Raw genomic sequence first — 21,943 nt, forward strand, 5'->3', positions numbered from 1 at the left:
TATCATTCTTTTCTTGACATCCGGGACGAGCGATGCCCCAATCTTGACCTCTTTTCTATCTTCTTCGGAACCCAAGTTAATCACTTCTATTGGCTCTTTGTGGGGCTGAATGGCCTTTTCTTCTTGTTCAAGTAGCCGGGATATCTCATATGGAATCTCTTCATCACTTTCTTCTTCAGCCTCAAATATAGAGAAATCAAAGTTGGGAGAGGGCATAGGGTCATTGCTTTCAATGGGTGTGACATTGATTAATCTGCACACATGATTTATGCTTATTTTTTAGGATAAAAATAATGGAATTTGCATGCAGATATTGAAAGTGATTTTTGTTTGTTTGTTTTAGGTTACCATTTTTCGAAAGGAAAAAATAAAACGAAATGGAAGAAAAAATGAACATTTTTATTAATGATAATGGGAACTTGAAACAAAGCCCAACAAAATACTCTTTCGTCTTGGGCTGAACGAAAGGATTTTTTTTTTAAATGACAATAAGATATTACTTAGAAACATGAACAATCGTAGGAACGTCAACAACTATCCAATTTTGGCAAACCATCCCGTGCGTCACGAAGCTTTGTGCATCCTCTTCGGGGTCTTCTTCAATGACAACATTTGTTTCAGATTGAGTAGGATTGATGAATCCTCCACTTCGGAAAGTTTCTTGAATAGGAAGGAGAACTGCATCTTGTTGAGAAAACTTTGAAGATGTAGGTGAGAAGCCAAGGCCTTCACGAAATTTGTTTTCAGGGAGACTCACAACTTGTCCCCATCCACTCGTTGAGCCATCTTCGACTAACTGTCGTGCATCATTGAAGGAACGAATAGAAGCTCCATTCTCTTGTACATTCTCGTCAGCAACAGATAGATTTTGAAACTGGGTTCCAATCTCGTCCTCAACATCAACGAAAGAAAAAGACGATGGGTGACTCACCAATAAAGCTTTTTCTCCATATATTGTGACTAGCTTCCCTTTTCTTACAAACTTGAGCCTCTGGTGAAGAGTTAAAGTGACAGCCATGGCCTCATGGATCCAAGGGCGACCTAACAAACAACTGTAAGAAGCATGGATATCCATCACTTGAAAGGTGATTTGAAAGGCACGTGGGCCAATGGTCATGGGGAGATCCACTTCGCCGATGACAGTCTTTCTAGAACCGTCAAAAGCTTTGACGATAACCCTACTAGATCTCATAGGATTTCCTTGAAAAGTCAATCTAGACAAAGTTGGTTTTGGCATGACGTTAAGTGAAGAACCTGTGTCCACCAATACACCAGATAGAGAATCAGTAAGGCAATTCATGGAAATATGCAAAGCCATGTTGTGATCCTTGCCTTCTACTGGGAGTTCTTCATAACTGAAGCTCAAATTGTTGCAGGCAATTATGTTGGCGACGATACTGTCAAATTGGTCAATCGTTACATCATGGTCGACATAAGATTTCTCAAGCACCTTTTGTATATCCTCCCTATGAGCCTCAGAACTCATCAACAGGGATAAAACGGATATTTTGGAAGGGGTTTGTAGGAGCTGATCCACAATTTTATATTCGCTCTTCTTGATTAATCTCAAAACCTCATCAAATTCTGAATTGATATTATCCCCACTGGGCTCTTCCATAATATCAGGTTTATTACTCACAGTCGACGCCTCAACTTGCATTTTCTTCCCAACTGAAGGTTCAACATTTCTTGGTGGTACCGTAGTGAATACACGCTCGCTTCTTGTGACCCCACTTACATCAGCAATGTTGACGACAGAAGGCATAGAGGGTAAAGGAACCTCCTTCCCATATTTGATCATGGTAGCTTGGTACTTGTAGGGTACGGCTTTATCAGATTGGTACGGAGCTGGGCCTGCTAAGTAGATAACCAAAGGCGACTTTGCAGAGTTGCGACTGTCGAATGTGATCTCCAAGGGTTCAGGAACATTGAACTGAGGGATTATAACATTGACATTGTTCTCGAGGTTTCTGGGATGGACAACGGTGATAGTTCTTGCATCCAACAATCCTTGGATATCCTGCCGCACAAGGGAACATGCACGTGGGTTTATCGAACAAACTTCACAGGTGGTATAATCATGTGATGGAACAAAAGAAAGCCGAAACAAACTTTTATGCATATCAACCAAAGATCCTCTCACAAATCTCACATCATATATTTGGTAATTACCCTGACAGTCCTCAACCATATTGACTTGATTGAAGTTCTGATTTCGATCAACTCGGATAAGTCCGTTGTCTATTTCTTTTTGCAAGTCTTCCCTTACAATACGACAACCACGAAGAGTTGTACGGAAAAGTCCGCAAGCCGCATAGTTGTGTGGCGTCATGTATATGAGCTCACCCAACTTAAGGTGCATTTCAACCAAATCTCCCTCTAGATAACGTACATTATAAACTCTGAAAGTACCAAAACAACCTTCCACCATGTTGATAGAAGCTCCTCCATGTTGAGGTAGTGGATTGACTTGTACATTTGGATTGACATCTCTGAAAGATAGAATTCCGATTTTGATCAATCTTTGAACATCTTACTCCAAGCCATAACAGTCTTCTAGATTGTGTCCGGGTGCCCCTTGGTGGTAAGCACAAAACTGGTAAGCTTTGTACCAATACGAAAGTTTCTATGGAACAGGGGGAAGAGGTCTAGTTTGAATGTGTTTCTTGTCGACCAAAGATTGGAATAATTATGTGTAAGTCATCGGTATTGGATCAAATTGCGGCCTTCTTTGAACTTGGTTATTGTTGTATTATGGGCGTGCCTGTTGTTGAGGCCGTTGTTGCGGTTGCATGGTATTATGTTGAATGTACTGAGGTTGTTGTTGTGTGAATTGTGGTTGTTGTTGTCGTTGAACTTGTTGTAAGAACTGTGGTTGGTAGGCTGGAGCTACTGCTGCAATATGTTGTTGATATCTCTGCCTTGGTCTTATGTGTACCACCGTACTGACGTCTTGCTCTTTCTTCTTAGGGAACCCAACTCCGAACTTTTTGACACCGCTAGATGAACCACCTTCTTTAACCAATCGTCCCTCACGGTCACCTTCTTCGAGACGCATCCCCATATTCACCATGTCAGTGAAGTCACTTTGTGCACTCGCTATCATTCGTTCATAGTAGAAAGAACTTAGAGTCTTCAAGTAGATCTTAGTCATTTCGCTTTCTTCGAGAGGAGGATAAATATGGGCGGCAACCTCGTGCCATATTTGTGCATATTCTTTGAAAGTTTCCTTGTCTCTTTGGGACATAACCCGAAGTTGATATCTGTCCGGCGCCATGTCAATATTGTACTTGTATTTCCTGATAAAAGCTTCAGCGATATCATTGAATGTGCGGATATGGGCAATATCCAAGTTCATGTACCACTTAAGAGCAACACCAGTCAGACTGTCTTGAAAGTAGTGAATCAACAATTGGTGGTTGTCATTTTGAGTGGACATTTTTCGGGCATACATAGTTAAGTGGCTCCTTGGACAAGAATCCCCCTTGTACTTTTCAAAGTTAGGTACTTTGAATTTGGCAGGTATTTTGACATTTGGCACAAGGCAGAGATCATGGGTATTCTTCCCAAATAGATCTTTTCCCCTAAGGGCTTTAATCTCTCTTTGCATATCAGCAAATTGATATTGGAAATCACCCATTTTCTCATATACTCTCATACTCTCACTTGGAGTGGCGCGAAAGATGGGCTCTTCGTGGTATGGAGTAGTGTGTATCACAGGAGGTGGCACAGACATGATAGCAGGCACTATAGGAGCTTCAGGAACTTGTGAGCGGTAACCTTCCGGTGTATAATTTGGTGGCATGCCCCAAGGGAAGTTGGGGTGCATCTGATATTGAGGAGCATTCACAGGTGCCATAGAAATGGGCGTAGATATGATTTCTGAAATTACAGCTCTTTGAATGGTCTCTGGAGATGGCTGATTCTGAGCAGCCACTAGCGTTTCCATCATCGTTGTGAGTCTCTTCAAATTTATTTTGAGTGAAGTAACCTCTTCCATGAGATCCTGATTTTCCTGTTCAAGTTGTTCCATCCTTTTCTGACGACTCGCTCGAGTGTTGTACCGATGAAACAGTTTGTCTATTGGAGTGAAAGACAGGGATAAGTCTTGGGGGGGAAATGTAATGTTTAGAATGATGCATGATGTGCAATGCAAATGTCTTTTAAGGAACTTTAATAAACACAATTATTTCAAACATCATAGAGAGAAACATTACTCTTTTGATGGCTAAAAAAATCTCATTTCATTAATATTGGAAAGATTACAATTTTTTTGAAGTGCACTTTTAAAAGATACAAGGAAAACAGCTAGAATCCTAAGGAAGTTGTTGAGAAGATGATCCAATCCCTCTTTGTAGCTTACTATTAAGCTCCTTGATTTGGTCCTTCATCTGAGTCTTTTCAACCACTAGCTTGTCGACAATCATCTTCCAAGCGCCCGAGGTAGGACGATTATCTGAACCAGGAACTGGAATAATGCTAGAGGAAAATAAATCCTTTTGCACCTTTCTTTTCTTATTAGCAAGCTCTTCATCATTCCTCTGCTTCAAGTGTCTTTGAAGCTCTTCATTCTCTACGTGGATGATCTGATACTTATTCTTCCAAGCATCCTTTTCTCGTTGCACCCTAGTTAAAGCAATCTTGAGTTTCTCCGCGTCAGTCATGAAAATGAGAGAATGTTCTTTAACAGTTAAATATAAAGGCTCATGTCGATGATAAGGCATTTTCAAACTGACGGCCCTAGCTTGTACCCATTGGAGATAAGGCTCCAAAGAGAGGCAATCTAACTTTCCTAGAACTTATCTTCTTTTCTTATGGATGTGGCGCCAGGCATGCACAATCTTTTCTTTGAATGCTTCATTGTCCTCTCCTTCCTTGAAGAAGAAACTCTCTTAGAAGATGGTGTTGGGCTTGTCCTTCATTGGGTATCCAAATTGACGGCGAGCCAAAATCGGGTTGTAGTTAATGCCCCCCTTTGTACCAAGAAGAGGTACATTAGGAAACTCACCACAACTATCAATAATTGTTACCCCTTCATAAGCATGATCAAACCAATTAATGTCAGAATGAGTGAGAGACATAATCTTTTGTGACCATAGCAAACCATCCTTAAGGTCCTAAAAGGCAGTAGATTGAGGCAAGTGCAAAATAAACCACTTGTAGAGTAGAGTTGCACAACATATGATCATTCCCCCCTTATGAAAATTCCTGAGATGGACTGAATGGTAAACATCTGCAAGCAAGGTAGGAACTGGATTTCCAATTAAGAATATTTTGATAGCATTAATGTCAACAAAGTCGTCAACATTAGGGAAGAGGAATAATCCATAGACAAGCAAGGCAAGAATAGCCTCAAAAGCATCCATACTATTCATACTAGCAAAATAACGAGCTTCCTCTATCAAGAACTTAGCAGGCAAGCCAAGAATTCCTCCTTTCGTAGTTAGATTATCTTTGATCTCAGACATCTTTAAATGAGTAGCTTCTGCAATGTCTTGATGCTTTGGAATTTCTTCTAAATCGGAAAAGGGAACTTGATCATGGATGGGTAGGCCAATCAAGTGAGAAAACTCCTCCAAAGTAGGCACAAGCTGATAATCTGGAAAGGTAAAGCATCGGTACAATGGATCATAAAATTGAACCAATGTAGCAAGAATCCCCTCCATCATGTTGGTCTTTAAAAGAGGTAGAAGTCTCCCATATCTGCCTTTGAAGTCTTCAGGATTAACCACCAAAGATTCTAGCTCTCTTAAGCATTCCAAATTTGGATTCTTAAAAGTGTACTTTTGAGTTCTTCTTCTTCCAAAATCCATAGTGAAAGATTCTTATGATATTTGCAACAAATGCTTTTAAGTTCTTTGAAGATTTTAATTAAGATGATGTTAATGAATGCATGAATGTATGAATGCACAAACACATCAAGATCAACAAACATAATCAAGATATCAAATACATGGGGTTCATAGATTTGACTTCACGAGCATGAGGCAATGGGTTTAACCATCCCAACAGGGTAAGTGCTAAGGGTTTATCATCAAGACGAGAACCAAGGTTCTAAGAAAGTTCCCAGAGTCATAATCCCATCTTTCGGATATTACCGGTTTGGACAATTACTTGTAAACCAATAATATTCTCAAGAGAAACACATCTGAGTGTAGTATTATGTATCAACTAATTCAAGTTTACACCTTCATAGTCACCACACTACGTCCTAACAAGGCTTAGTAGGGTAAAGGGATACTAAAGTCATCAACTTCTCAGGCTCCCAGGTCAAAGATAGAAAATGTATTCACGATTTCTCGTTCAACAAATACCATCCCTAAAGGGGCCTCCATTGATTGGGGGATTCTCAAGTTAGCTTGTTCGGGATTACTTCACCCAAGCCAACTTGACTATACCACCCTCTTATCTCAATATGCACTCAAGTCCTGGTTAGGACTTATCTTAACACAAAGATCACCCAAGCCAATATAAACAAACAAATAATAAAACATAGATGAAAACAAAATAGGTGTAACCCTCTTGGGAAGTGTCCCTAGTGAAGTCGCCATTTCTGTCGCGGTGAGAATCGGAGACCAAGCTATTGGATTAACTTGACTCGCAAAACATTGATATCACCACCAAATTTTTATTTTTCCAAAGGAAGGGGAAAAGATTCAAAATAAACCCAAAAAATAAAAATGCATAGCAAATAGTAAAACTAGGAGCAAAGCAAGTAGAGATCGAAGGTACGGGGGTTGGTTATGCAAAGGGAAGGTATTAGCACCCTAAACATCTATAGTACTCTACAGGAACCTTTTGATTTTATCTATGTTTTTAAGAGTTTGCATTTTTTTGATGGGATAATAAAAGGGGTAAAAAAAATTTGGAAAATGTTACTTGACTAAAGGTAAGTCGAAGTTTGAGTTGAGATGCTTCATGTGTACTAAAGCATTTGTAATTGAAAGATCCAATGACTAAAAGTAATTTAAGGGTTGTGTTTGAAATGCTTCATGTGTACTAAAGCATTTTCAAGTGTAGTTGAAAGATCCATTGACTAGAGGTAAGTTAAGGTTTGAATGGGTGTTTTAGTTTGAAAAAGGGGTAGAGTTAATGCATGAATGGACAAATAAAGTCACCAAACAAACAAACATTATATGACTAAGAAGTCAACATAAGATCTTTTCCCTTGGATTTGGATACATAAAGATACATAAATTGGTAAGCTATGAACAAGTTACTTGCATGTTTTTGAAGTATGATGATCACAAACAAGACATGACAAGGGTTTACATAACACCACAAGAGATAGCATATGAACAAGTATGAGATACATATTCAACCATCATGGGAGTTTATAAAGGAAATACTTGGATGAAGTGATAAACAATTACAAGATATGGATATAACATCACAAATTGGGATAGAATTACAAGACATGATTTAAGCAAGTGTACATTACTCAACACAAGGGTATCAAACCACATAAGACAAGTATCATAATCAAGATATTGGTTGTCAAGTCAAGTTGTGACAAGATAAGGATACTCAAAACATGGATCATATGAACATGGTATGGACAAAGTAAAATCTTAAGTGGATCACTATGTATACAAGTTAAACAAGAGGCAAGAGCCTCTTAGGGACAAGTTTAGACCTAAACCCTAATCATGGCATGAATAATAAACAAGCAAGTGGGAACCACAATCATCTCCTAATCATTCATTCAAACATGTTTTCAAGGTGAATCAATTTAGACATGATATGAAAATAATCAAGTTTAAACATGTTAAGTACAACAATCAACACTTGAAAGAGTGTGTTATGATCATACAAACATTCAACAATAAGAAAAAACAAGAGATGAACCAAAGAGATTGATTAGGATCTCTAAAAACACCTAAAAAGCACATGTTTTCTATCCAATAAAAAGTGGTGAAATAAATAATATTTTTTGGATTTTTTTGGTATCATCATAAATTAGACATTCTTATAAACACATGGCAGAAAGAATGAGTCAAAAGGATTTAGGGATCATGAAGTTATGGGTTTTTGAAGTCATGAAGAAAAATTAACATTTAACAAGTGAAAAAAAAAACATTACACTGGCCAGGTTCGAACTCACGTCCTTGGGGTTCCATGTACTTTTTTCAATGTCAACTCAGCATCATCTTATTTTCGTTTTTTTTCATCCACTATTTTTCCAATCTTCCATCAATCATATCTCTCTCATTTCTCAACCATTTTTCATGAAATAAAGATCAAAATCGCATAGAAAAATGTAAGGAACACAATGGTACCGTAGGTTTTGGATAATACTCAAAGATGGAGATGCACGAAGGAAAAAACTAGAACTGAAACTTTAGGTTTCATGCAACATAATTTCACATAAACAACAATATAAATGACATGTAAGCTAATGATCCTTCTTAGCACAATAAATGCTACATATTTGCTTCAGAAATCAAAATGAAATGACGTATGTATGATGAGTTTCAAAGTGCAAGAATATACCTATTGGAGCAAGGTCCAATGCCTCTTCAACACTACTTCCAGCTACTGTTTGATGCCTCTCCTAATGCTTATGAGTTCACAGAAGATGATTGGAACCTTTGGTTTGCAAAATGCACGAGTCAAATGAGAGAATGGAGGTTAAGGTTGAAAAGCACTCAAGAATGGAGTTTTTCTTAGAAAGCTTAGTGTATGGATAGATTAGGCTTTGTCCTCTACTTATAGGGATCCTTGAGGTTTCAAGTAGCCTTAAATATCATAAAATAATTGTGGCTTGTACTGGTTTGCTTGCTTGGTTGGTTCTTGCACAAAACACCAAGTGGGAAGCATGGCAAACGTATGAGGGGCTTGGAGTGTTTTATTGAGCTCTGTCTGAAGTGTAGGAGTGGACTTGATGTTTAGAGTTGGTATGCATCAGAGCCAAAGCCATTTGGGAGCTCAATGGTGCTTAATGTTGGGTTAAAGCCACTTTACACAAATGGAAGTGTAACCTTTATGCCAAAAATGGAATGATTCATTGTGTAATGGCTTGGTTATTTGGATAATGGCTCAAAAGTGTGTGTGATCTTCTGATTAGAGTGAGATTTAGAAACAATAAGTAAATTTACTTGTGGATTTGTTTAGATTTGTAGTGTACTTTGGCTTGGAATTTGACTTATGAACCATTCCATGAGGTTGTCTTTCCAAATTCGATTCTCTTAGCTCGAGCATAGAAATTTCTTGATCTTGGACATTTTGGAAAGATGAAATCATGATATACAACTTTCATGTTGATTACTTTGCTTGAATAAGTCTGGATCTTGGTGAAAAATTGGAATAAAGTTGGTCACTTGACTAGGTCAGCATGCTGAAAATTTCACTAAGTGTTTTACCACTTGACAAACAAATGAATCATCCACTTAATGGCCCCATGTCTCCTTATTCGTGCATTTTTTGAGGTTTTATCACCTAGGACAGAGTTGAAGTATGAAGCGAGGTCTTTAATTTTATAGTTAGAGCAAAGAAAATGGTGGCTTGGATCATAAGTTATGTCCTTGGAAAGTTGGGTACTTGGACACGATTTTTAGGGACTTAGTAAAAATTTCAAATTCTCCATCTTTGCCTTTTTTGCAAGTAACCTTGATTTTCTTGACTAAACTTGATCAAATGACCCCAATGATCATATTTTCATAATCCTTGACTTGAAAAGTCCATAGTTGACCAAAAATCTTTAAAGTCAAACTTTGACTTTAAGCGTTTGTTGACTTTTTCATCATTTGTGTTCAAACTTTCATCTGTTTATAAACATAACCTCTTGAGCCATCTGAATTGTATGAGTGGGTTATGAGGACATATTTGAATAATTCGGATCATGCCTCAAGCCATAGAATCATGCTTTGGTCAAAGAGCCAACATTAAGCTGACTTTGACCAAAATCCTAATTTTGAGTGTCAGATGAATTGTGGCTTGATGAACTTGAATTGAGGTGAGTACAAACTTTGATTATTGATGGAGGGAGACTCTTGATAACCTTGATATATCTATGATCCCACTAAGCCTCGATTGATCCATCCTTTGCACTTCTTGATGCCAAAACCCTAACTTGCAAACAAAGCAAAGCAAGACATATATATTTTTGTATTTTTGTGGGGTTAGGAAAGCATAAGGATATACACAAAAGTATTTGATGACCTTGATGTTATGCAAATAAAACAAATGATAAGGTATCTTAGGAATGAAAATTAGGGTATTACACTTACCACTTTTGCATTATCGGCTCATGCATAAATTTTCTCCAAAATTTCTTAAGCTTCCTTTGAGGATGTGCAATCACCAGCCTTCTCAAAATTATCAACATCAACACATTGATGAATGAGATACAAAGATTTGAAATCTTTTATGATCTCTTCATTATGTGTAGTCCTTTATGCAATAATTGAACCTTCTAGAAATGAACTAATATTATTCTTGATCACTTCAAGAGCATCTTGATAACAAAACAGTACCTTCATATGTCTGTACCACTCATGATCATTTTTTCGCATCAAAAACTGAGAGATTTGTAGGGAAACATTCATTGGAGATGGAAAACATTTCCGCACACTATGTGTTTGATCAAAGAATCGAGCTCTTGATGTCAAATGTTTGAGAGAATAATAGAGAGAGTGTGAGAATTAGAGAGAATTAGAGAGAGTTATGGTGAAAATTATGGTTATTCATTAACAACTCAATATGGAGTATATGCACAACAATACACATCAATGTGGCTAACCAACTAATAGAAAAATCAAAAAATTTGACCATGTAACAGGTTACATAAAACCTGTAACCGATTACATAAAACCTGTAATCAGTTACAAACACTACTATCTTAAAAAATATCAAAATCTAGAGGGTGGTAACCGGTTACATGGTATTTTGTTTTAATATTTTTGTTGTTAAAAAGGGTGGTAACTGTTGGGGAGCCTGAGAGAGTCGGGAGCACCACTGAGAATAATGCTTCAGGACCGCAAGAGAGTGAGACGCCATATCTCAATCCAAAATCTTAAGGTGTTAGATGAATGAGTCATCTCTCTTATAAATCCAACACATCGCTTAGTTTTGTGAATGAAGAGAGAGTCTAAGGCTATATATATTATACACGTTCTTTGAAGTTCCACATCATTTAGTTTTGTGAAGGAAGAGGGAGTCCAAAATTATATATAGAATTTGAGTTCTTCATTCCAAGATGCACATGTTAAAATCACTTTAAGTTTGTATTTGACTTTCTTTGTTCTCTTATACTCTTGTATTAGAGTCGTGTAATATGTAGTTAAATATTTGTTTTTGAGGGTATAAGTACACTGGGGTCTGAGTTAGTTAAGGATATATTATATGTTGTAACAATTTTCACATAGTATTATTCTCTGATATCTACCAACAACGACCTTGATTTTTTCTCCGATTTTGGAATTTCCATGTTATATTTTTATGTTATGATTGTGTTCCTCTTTTTTCTCTATGTTATATTTGTTTTTTTCTCAATAACCGACTAAACCCCTTTTACAATTGGTTAGAGTAACTTGAATTAACAAATTTGTAGAATACACATGACTGAAAACCATAATAATTTTAATTTTATTTGTCATCTCTTATTTCTTCTCATATGCACTTGATGGCTCGTCTTTTTCCTCTATTATGAATATTACTAGTATATTTTAAAATATTTTTGTGAATTTATAAAACATTGTAAATTTCCATAAAAGCAATTAAGCAAGCGGGCATTGGAAGGGCCATATAGCCACGATAATAACAATATTATCACCATTTAAGCAGTAAAATTACATGGAACACATTGAAAACCAAAGTAAATAGGATTATGTGTATTCCAAGAATCAAATCTCAAAGGATATCAATTCCATTCAATTCTCCGGTAATTGAACTTCATTGAAAAATTGAATTTTTTTTCATAGTGGTATTTGACAATTAATTTAAATTGGTCAAAATTGAAATTATCTTACTCTTATAATTTGAAACAACAAAAATTAAAATAGATAAACTTCTTCCTATTCTCCTCTCCCATTCTATAAATTTACCTTAAATTTTCTCTGAATTATACTCACACATTTCATAAAACTAGTCTTTCTATCATCCAAAAATCATGTGGCATTTACTAACTTCTCCCGTTAGACTTCTTCTTTTAACAATTATGCAATATTTCATCCATAAAGATTTGCATGAAGCAGTGGCCAAAATGTCTATCTTTGATGCTTTTCTCTTCTTGGTATATATATAAACTCCCTTCTTCATCACACTAATTATACATTATAGTATTCATGTTTTTTTTCATGGCAAATACAGATTATACACTCCATTGACAAGTTGGTAGCATGGCATCGTATTCCTGTTTTATTGGGACTGTTTTATTTGGCCGCTAGGAGACATCTTCACCAAAAGTACAATCTGTTAAACGTAGGGACAACTAAAGGAATTAAATCAAACCCTTCTGATTATCCCTACCGAACACTCGATGGAAGATATAATGATCCTCTTAACCATATTGCTGGAAGTCGAGGATCTTTCTTTGGTAGAAACATTCCTCCTGTTGATCAGAAGAACAAGGTACACGCTGAAAATTATAGAACTGATTTAGATGAATATATAATTGGATATTGTTTTTGTGCAGCTGTTGAAGCCGGATCCAATGGTGGTGGTGACAAAACTTTTGGAGAGGAAAACATTCAAAGACACTGGAAAACAATTCAATGTGTTAGCAGCAGCTTGGATTCAGTTTATGATACACGACTGGATTGATCATTTGGAGGATACTCAACAGGTATAAAAATGAATTTTATAAACTTTTGTTTCTTCATATTATATAGTTTTAGGTTAGAAATAAATGTTTTTACTATATATAGATTGAACTCACTGCATCATCTGAAGTTGCAAGCCAGTGCCCTCTAAAATCTTTTAAGTTCTTAAAAACAAAGGACATTCTCACAGGCTCCTATGATATTAAGACTGGATGTGCCAATATACGCACACCTTGGTGGTAAGAAAATTTTAATTTTCCATACTTATATATATAATATATCTTATATATATTGAGCTTATACATATATCACTAACATGAACGAACATGTATGTAATATTAAAAGGGATGGAAGTGTGATATATGGAAACACTGATAAAGTTTTTAGACAAGTAAGGACTTTTGAAGATGGCAAGTTAAAAATATCAAAGGAAGGTACTCTTCTACATAATGAAGATGGAGTAGCGATATCGGGTGATGTTCGCAATAGTTGGGCTGGTGTTTCAGTTTTGCAGAGTCTTTTTATTCAAGAACACAATGCTGTTTGTGATGCTCTCAAGGTATATATATATATATATATATACATGATGGATTCATATATTTAATTAAGTGTTGTTTTTGCAACAAAGAAAAACTAATTATTGTACTTTATTAGAAAGAATACCCGGAATTAAAAGATGAAGATCTTTATCGCTATGCTAGATTGGTGACATCTGCTGTGATTGCAAAGATTCATACAATAGATTGGACTGTGGAGCTTCTTAAAATGGACACTTTGCTTGCAGGCATGCGAGGAAATTGGTAAAAACATATAAAGATTTATGCTTTGATAATTATTTCATATAGTAGATGAAGTGACACATAGCTCAAATATAATAATTTGATGCTCATTTCATTAGTTTGTGTCATGATAATGTAAACGATGATTTGATTTTAGGTATGGATTGTTCGGAAAGTCATTCAAGGATAAATTTGGGCATTTTGGACACTACATCTTGAGTGGAATGACTGGAATGAAAAAATCAAAAAATCATGGTGTTCCATACTCTTTTACTGAAGAATTTGTTGCTGTCTACAGAATGCATGCACTCCTACCAAATTCTCTGCAATTGAGAGACATATCTGCATCTCCTGGACATAACAAATCTCCTCCATTAACCAAAGAGTATGACAAAATATTATGTCAGCATCATAATTTAGTATATATTTTCATTAAAATATACAAACTTTAACAACTCATTTTATAAGGCTCATATTATAATCAATAAATGAAATTTTTGAGTTAGGGTAACTCGGAAAAGTCTTAAAGAAATCTCTTTTGATATTATATAGGATTCATATGAATGATCTCATTGGACTACCAGGAGAAAAGACTTTATCGGAGATAGGAATTGCAAGAACATTAGTATCAATGGGTCACCAAGCTTCTGGAGCACTAGAGCTTTGGAACTATCCATCATGGCTTAGAGACTTAATACCACATAACATGGATGGAACAGAAAGATCTGATCGTGTGGACTTAGCTGCTCTTGAAAGTACGGCATATGGGTCAATTGTTATTTTATGATAATTTCTTAATCTATCAGTAAATGGCTTCTAAGCTAACCATATAATTTGATATGATAAATGATACAGTTTACAGGGATAGAGAGAGGGGAGTAGCCAGATATAACCAATTCAGGAGAGCCTTGTTGTTAATTCCTATTTCAAAATGGGAAGATTTGACTGATGATAAGGAAGTAATTAAAGCATTGAAAGAGGTATATGGAAATGATGTTGAGTTGCTTGATACACAAGTAGGTCTCATGGCAGAGAAAAAGATAAAAGGTTTTGCAATTAGTGAGACAGCTTTTATAATATTTCTTATCATGGCCACTAGGTAAAAACAGCTTCTTCTTTTTTATGTTTACACCTTTACAATATTAGATATATTTATTTACTGTGCACCACACGATTAAAAAAACTAAAATTGATGTACTAATTTTTATTGACTTAAATATCTTTTATAAAAAGATCATAGTGAGAATGATTAAAAGTTTGTATAAATTCTATTAGTTATCAACTCATATTTATTAAACAAAAATCTTAATAAGATTTAACATATTTATTTGTCTGTGTACAATGATTAAAATCCAATTTTTATATAGGTTGTGAAGGAATACATTGGACTTTAAAGCACAATATATTATACTTGATATTTATTGAATTTGTTTAGTGATTGGACTTTCATGATACTTGATATTTATTGAATTTGTTTAGTGATTGGACTTTCATGATATTTGAAGGAGGTTAGAAGGTGATAGGTTTTTCACAAGCAGCTACAACAAGGAGACCTACACTAAAAAGGGATTGGAATGGGTGAACACAACTGAAAGTTTAAAGGATGTGATTGCTCGTCATTATCCTGAAATGACAAACAAATGGTTGAACGCTCCAAGTGCTTTCTCTGTTTGGGACGCGCCTCCAAACAAACATAATCCTATTCCACTTTACTTTCGAATTCCTAGTTAATCAATTTCACCATAGAGTGTTGGAGAGTTGTTGCTAGTTCTTTTGTTGTGTTTATATTTATAAATACACATTTATTAATGTGTATGTATTCATGTTTATTAAAAACAATCTTATTATATAATGAATAAAGCTAAGGTTAGGAAATAATGAAATGAGTGTGGCAACTCATCTAGAAGAAAAGAATGGATAGCTGGGAAATGATGATGAACAAGTTTCAGAAGAATCAAATAACCAAGTTTCAGAAGAATCAGATAACTAAGTTTCAGAAGAACCAACAAGTCCATTCTTTTCCTCTATACAAGTTTCTGCCTTGTTTTATTCCTTATGTTTAAGTGGTTTTCCCTTTTACTATAGTACTTTGTATTTTCAAGAAATGCATATGATGAAAAGATTTGAAAAACAGAGAATTTGAAAAATAGAATGATTCTGAATTTCTCAGGATCAGTTTTTGATACAAGAAGATTTTATACAGTCTGCATCTCTGTTTCAAAGAGTCAATGTGACAAAATGTAATTGTATAACAGAAACATCTAACTTTAACAAACACCCCTCAAAGATTCCGTTAATACCAAACAAAAAGGAGAAAATCTCACAATGCAGAGAAGAATTTACGAGGGCAGCATAAACATGAGTCGGTTACTCACATTGACTGAAAATGTCCATTACATATATGTAATTTAAGTCATTGGTGTTCTTACAAGAGGCTGAGATCTCACATCACAATCTCGGTCAAAAGACGGAAAGTTAGATTTGACACAAGGGAATAAACACATTCAGGCAAGTAATTTGTTCACTTGACCTATTTTGCAGTCTTATTTCCCCAAACCATCAATAATAAAAACCAAACATCTGAGTAATATAATATGGCCCTACAGTGTCTAGGTCGGTACTTGAAGCTAAAGTATACAATTTGATCCTCCAAAAGCATCACCTCATTCTAAACAATAAACATGCAATTTATATTTTCAATATAATGTTGCTAAGCTAGGTACATCGACAATGAAGTTACTTAACATTTAAGCATCCCTATCAATTACTTGTAGGCTTGTAGCTGAAGGATATTAATAGATACAGAAATACCATCCCCCAATAACTAACCGGTTAAAATGAAGGTGGCTTGGACTCCCAATCTTAAAAAGGGCTGATGAATCAAAGTATTCATCAACAGAAAGTTTCATGATACAACAATACAACAATTTGGATTCAAAATCCGTTATCAAATCTAAAATCCCCATAATACAATATGACAACAGGTATAAAGAAATATAAATGAATAAACTTTTTTATCTAACTTTCAAAATACAAGGTAAAGTAGTAAACATGTTTCACAGAATATAAATGCAATACCCATTTGAATTGATTAGAAATCTCGAAGAAACAAAACAACAACAAAACTGACGAAGCTATTTGTTTCATGTGTCACAACCATTTCTTCTCTTTGTAAAACATCATTTGCAAATCAACATCCATTACCATGTTTTCTAATATCTTACAAACACAGCACAAAATTGACATGCATAAGCACTAATCCTGTTATACAGATACTTTTAAATTGCATTACATCACAGAAGTGTCAAATACCTAAAAGGAACTCACATTACTGATATCTAAGCTAGGATCACAGCAGGATACCATGAATTAAACAAAACACTATGAATTAGAATAACCATAACTGAATTGTTTATAGCAGGAGATAGATACTTGAAAACAACAGGAATGCAGCCAACACCACATCAATGGCAACAAAGGAACAACAGTCAATATAACAACAGCTATCACATTTAGAAAGCTTAAAATACACTAACGTAAAAGACTTTAAAAAAAAACTTGAACAGAATCTTGCAATATCTATGAAATTTTTAAACACGGCTTCATCTCATAGAACTTGAGATTAGCTTTCATATTTCAATGAATACATTGTTATAACCAAATAAGCATAAACTTATTTCAATCGAGAATCTTTCATAACACAAAAGCTAATCCAAACTATGCCTTAGTATTGAATAATTTCCAAACTTCTCAGAAAGCAACAACGTGATAAGGCTAACTCCAATAGTAATTTAGAACCGAAGTTTTAAATCACAGGAGTGATCACTCTTAAAGAAGTAGAAACTAGCAGAAAAATACAGTCACAATTGCAATTAAAAACATTGACTAGTACCATTTTCTATGAAGAGAAGTTGAATTAATTGTAAAAGAGCAATACAAGACATAATATCCTCACGACATTGGCTTACAATCTATATAGCAGGTGACACTTCGAATTGAGGACTTCTCTTGTGTCCAACATTTGTCGGTCACCGACACAAATGATTAGATTCAATCAATGTTGCCAATTGCATATAGTGTGTTTGGGATACTACAAAAGTCACGATGGCAACTCACGGTTAGCCAACTCTCCAATTTGTAGCTTGGAGATTTTTTTACAGAAATAGAGGTTTAATCGTGCAGTAGCAGCAAAGTGCCGCTGAACCAAACAAGATAGCAAAAAATAGTGTTTGTTCAAAATCTATAGGGATTAGTTCAAATTCCGCCACACTACTAGACAACAGTATAGTAGAATAATAGGGATTAGTTCAAATTCCGCCACACTACAACCCTATTAGACGACAGTGCATTCAAATTCAATCACTTTCATTTGCTTAAATTATTACCATAATCTATGAGTCGTGTTTGGTATCTATGTTTGATAGCTTACAATCCAACTTTCCAAAACTAATCATCATAATTCATAAAAACAATTCCTCCAAAAAAGTTTCAATTTAAGAATACCTCAATTAACATCAACAACAACAACAACAAAAATTCTTAAATTAGTACACCATGTCAATGTCAGCGTCGTGTCAGAGTTTATAACCCAACCTCCAATTTTCTAATACTAATCAACATAATTCATGAACAATTCCTCCAAAACTAGTTTCAATTCAAGAATTACTTAATTATCATCATCAACAACAACAACAACAAGAAAAATATCTTATTACAACAAACTAACATACAGACAAAATTAAGCTACTAAAAGATTCAAATAAAATAAAATAAAATCAATTCTCTATAATATTACTGTTGTTACCAAGCACAAAGGAGAAAATCTCACGAACCGGCGAGAATTGCACGAGCGCAACATCAACAGCATATCCTTGAACCGGCAATTTAAGGTCTCTAAGAAGCGAAAAGGCTTCAGACATTCTCTGCTTGGGAACACGCTTCGCAACGGCGCAATGAGGAATCCAATTCCCTACCAAAAACTCCTGAGAAACTTCAATCCCTTCCTTGACCACCGCATCCACAAGATGAGAATGAAAATTGAGGAGAGAGATAGAAGGAGTAGGTGAGAGAAAGAGAAGGTTGTTATCGTTGGAGAAAGAAGAGATCGAAGAGAAAGAGAGAGAAAACGGATCGAATTTGGAAGTTAGGGATTTGAGAAGTGACTCGAGTTTGGAAGGTTCTAGAAGGAAAGGAGTTGAGAAGAGTGTGATGTGTGGCCGTGACCCGATTTCGATTAACTCGGTGCTGATTTGGCGTCGGGCGAGAACGTTCCAGGCTTTCAGAACTTGGTTTTCGAGCGCGGGATCCATGTAGAGCTCGATCGCGTAACCTTCTGAAGAAGAAGACATTGGAATCGGAAAAATTTTGGAAAGGGAAAGAAGAAAGAGTTTTTGTGGCTATTTTCTTTCTGGTTGTGTAAAATCTCGACTCAATAGTGTAGAGGTTGAAGAAAAAAAGATAATTGTTTTTTATCAAATTTTTTATAGTATTTTATTTAGTTATTGACTAATAAATACATCTTGTTTATACAATAATAGTACATAGTACATAAATATAAGTAATGTTGCTAAGATCAAAGATCAACGAGATATATTTATTTAATTCAACTAATATATATTATTTTAAATTAATTTATTTTTTATTTTTAATATAACTTTATTTTTAACTTTTATAATATTTATAATTAATAAAAAATATTATTATAACATAAAAGTAATACTCTCTTCGGCTTTATTAATAAGTTAAAATATAACTAATATATTATTTATTATAATAATAATTATGTAAAAAAATTATTGAAATTTTACATTTATTTTTGTAAATTAGAGAATTTGTAATTGATATTTTTAAAAAAGATGTTAATTTGAATATCCTGAGATCATTTTGACATTATCATTCAAATTAAATTAACATTTTAAATCATAAGCATGGAATACGATAGACAAACATGAAAGAATCAATTATTAAAAATAATTTAATTACAATATATTATTGAGATTAATTGAAATACACTGTCAGTGTAAAAGAGTTTTACACCATCACTTAATTATGGACGTTGGATATTAAAAGAAGTTTGACTTTTATTTTAAAAATCTATAAAGTAATACAAACGGGTGATGATGATGAACCGACGGTGTAAAACTTTTTACACTGACAGTGTATAGTAATTAATCTCTATATTATTTTAATTTTAATTTGAGATTAATTGAAATACACTGTGAGTGTAAATGGATTTTACACCATCAGTTAATTAACGTTGGATATTAAAAGAAATTTGACTTTTATTTTAAAAATCTATAAAGTAATACAAACGGGTGATGGTGATGAATCGACGGTGTAAAACTTTTTATCCTGATAGTGTATAGTAATTAATCTCTTTTAATTTTAATACTCATATGTAAAAATAATTAATTTTAATTTGATAACAATATATAAAATCTAGTTTAATCTCTTTAAAAACAATGATATTAAATCTAGTTTAATTAAGTTCTTTTGTTTGTAAATAAGAGAAAGTGGTGCTTTTTCTTTCAAATTGATATCTAAAGTCATTAAGAAAAACTCTAATTAATTATGAAGATAAATTGTGATTCAAAAAAATAAGGAGGTTGGTGGTTGATAGTTTGAGTGAAAAAGTTACATAGTAAAGTGATAACGAAGTTGTTAGTTTTAGGTTCACCCACAAGATAACACCAACGTTAATTAGGTGATTAATATTTTACTTTTTCTATACAAGTGTTCGTAAAGCATTGTCTAATTTAATTTTATTTTTTATCAGGGGTTACTCGTATATAGGATACAAGCTTTTGAAAATTTTAAAATGTTTTTGTTGGATTTTCAAACACATTTAAAGTTATACTAATAAAGAGATTATACGGTGAAACACATTCTATTTTACTAAAAGAATTGTCTAAAAAAATTATCCATAAAGTGTTCACCATGAAAGATATGAAGCAATTTACAAAAATTTTATTTAAATAATTTTATTTTATTTTTAATTTTAAAATAATTAGTTTTTAAAAAAATTCTCAAACTATCCCACTTTGAAGAGGATGCGTCAGATGAATTGGCGTCTGCTTTTAAACTTAGAGAGAATGCGTCAATTGGATTGGTTAATCCACCTTGTGTTGTCAATCCAATTGACGCCTATGTGTTAAATTTTAAAGGATGCGCCAATTGGTCTGACACATGTGTGTTTCGTAATTTTAAAAAAAAATATTGTACATGAAAGATAAAGTCGAAATCAGACCAATTCATATTAATATTAATACCCGTTTACACAAAAAAGACTAATGTCAATGACCGGGATCACCTAACCGACCTCCGGTCTCACATCCCCTAGCTACCTGAACTCGTGACCCTAACCCACGTTGATGATTCACCCCAGGTGTTTGAGTATCTGAGGGCCTAGGAACATCACCACAAATTGCAGGAGATTGCCTGAGATAGGCAGACAAATCAGCGTAGTCTTGTGTATGCATCGAAGGGATACCGCCATAGCTGAGATCATGACCCATGTCAGAGTAGTTGGGTTGTGTTTGAGTTGTAGGAGGGCGACCATGACGATTGAAGGGAGACATTGGTGTGAATGATGCGTCGAGGAAAGGTTGAAATGATTGTTGTGGTGTTTGGTAGACATATGATTGTTGAAGGTTTTGGTTTTGAGATGTTTGGGCTTCTTGGCTATGGTGGGAGGGGGACGGTTGGTGTTAAATGATCGTTGAGTGTTTTGGCTAAGGCGGCTATGATAGGGTGATATGTTGGATGCATAGCAATGTTGTATGTCTTGATGACGATCTAGTTGTTGGTGGTGGTACGGGGTATGCTCTTGGTATTGTGGTTGGGTGTTTGGCATGTTAGGGTTATATGTTTGTGTGTGTATGGATGAGAAATTTTGATGGATAGGGAGTTGTGAGTAACTGGTCTGACAATGTTGTTGGGGTTTAGATGTTGAGCCTTCTGGTGTGTAAGTTGCCTGGTGTGGGTCGTATAGGTACATATCCTCGGCGATGAACTCAAATCCAACCGATCTGTACCAAGCCATATAATTACACTTGGTTTTTCTTCAGTTGGCATCACAACGTCTGTTAAGGCATGGTCTTGGCGGTGCTTCCATTTGCGACACTCAGATCTAGCGAAGCTTTGCCATGGGTTAAAGTTCCATTGACCGTTAACTTTGCATAGATGTCATTCTTCTAGGTTTGCCGGGGGATCTGGGATGTGTTGAAGCATACCGAACTGTAATTTAACACAATCACTATTGTGCATCTCCATAGTGGTGAATCTTATGATCGGTGTGCATGCATTCCAAACGGTTGCGTCTTGTTCGTTGATTTCATGGTCATGATCCAAATTTAGATATGGAGCCAAATGAACTAAAATGTGAACATATATTAATTATAAATT

At 34.8% G+C, this 21,943-nt stretch overlaps 5 protein-coding genes across 5 annotated transcripts; 1 reads left to right on the forward strand and 4 right to left on the reverse strand.

Annotated features, from left to right (window-relative positions):
• Positions 1-496: 496 nt before the first annotated feature.
• Positions 497-2,431, reverse strand: LOC127094233 (uncharacterized). Its single transcript, XM_051033095.1, has one exon. It carries the CDS (start codon positions 2,429-2,431, stop codon positions 497-499), a length of 1,935 nt encoding a protein of 644 aa, XP_050889052.1.
• A 321-nt stretch (positions 2,432-2,752) lies between these two features.
• On the reverse strand, positions 2,753-4,033 carry LOC127094240 (uncharacterized). Its single transcript, XM_051033100.1, has one exon. It carries the CDS (start codon positions 4,031-4,033, stop codon positions 2,753-2,755), a length of 1,281 nt encoding a protein of 426 aa, XP_050889057.1.
• A 1,084-nt stretch (positions 4,034-5,117) lies between these two features.
• On the reverse strand, positions 5,118-5,813 carry LOC127094248 (uncharacterized). Its single transcript, XM_051033107.1, has one exon. The coding sequence runs from the start codon at positions 5,811-5,813 to the stop codon at positions 5,118-5,120; it is 696 nt and encodes a 231-aa protein (XP_050889064.1).
• A 6,180-nt stretch (positions 5,814-11,993) lies between these two features.
• On the forward strand, positions 11,994-15,740 carry LOC127120033 (alpha-dioxygenase PIOX-like). The gene is made up of 10 exons (XM_051050416.1): positions 11,994-12,232; positions 12,310-12,570; positions 12,635-12,784; positions 12,867-13,000; positions 13,107-13,320; positions 13,416-13,561; positions 13,698-13,925; positions 14,093-14,295; positions 14,396-14,639; positions 15,046-15,740. The coding sequence occupies exons 1-10, from the start codon at positions 12,110-12,112 to the stop codon at positions 15,269-15,271; spliced, it is 1,929 nt and encodes a 642-aa protein (XP_050906373.1). The 5' UTR covers positions 11,994-12,109; the 3' UTR covers positions 15,272-15,740.
• Positions 15,741-18,173: 2,433 nt separating this feature from the next.
• Positions 18,174-19,019, reverse strand: LOC127120043 (uncharacterized). Its single transcript, XM_051050426.1, has one exon. The coding sequence runs from the start codon at positions 18,886-18,888 to the stop codon at positions 18,316-18,318; it is 573 nt and encodes a 190-aa protein (XP_050906383.1). The 5' UTR covers positions 18,889-19,019; the 3' UTR covers positions 18,174-18,315.
• Between the last annotated feature and the right edge of the window lie 2,924 nt (positions 19,020-21,943).

The sequence above is a fragment of the Lathyrus oleraceus genome, chromosome 1 (genome assembly GCF_024323335.1).
Source record: "Lathyrus oleraceus cultivar Zhongwan6 chromosome 1, CAAS_Psat_ZW6_1.0, whole genome shotgun sequence".
Classification (NCBI taxonomy): Eukaryota; Viridiplantae; Streptophyta; class Magnoliopsida; order Fabales; family Fabaceae; genus Lathyrus; species Lathyrus oleraceus.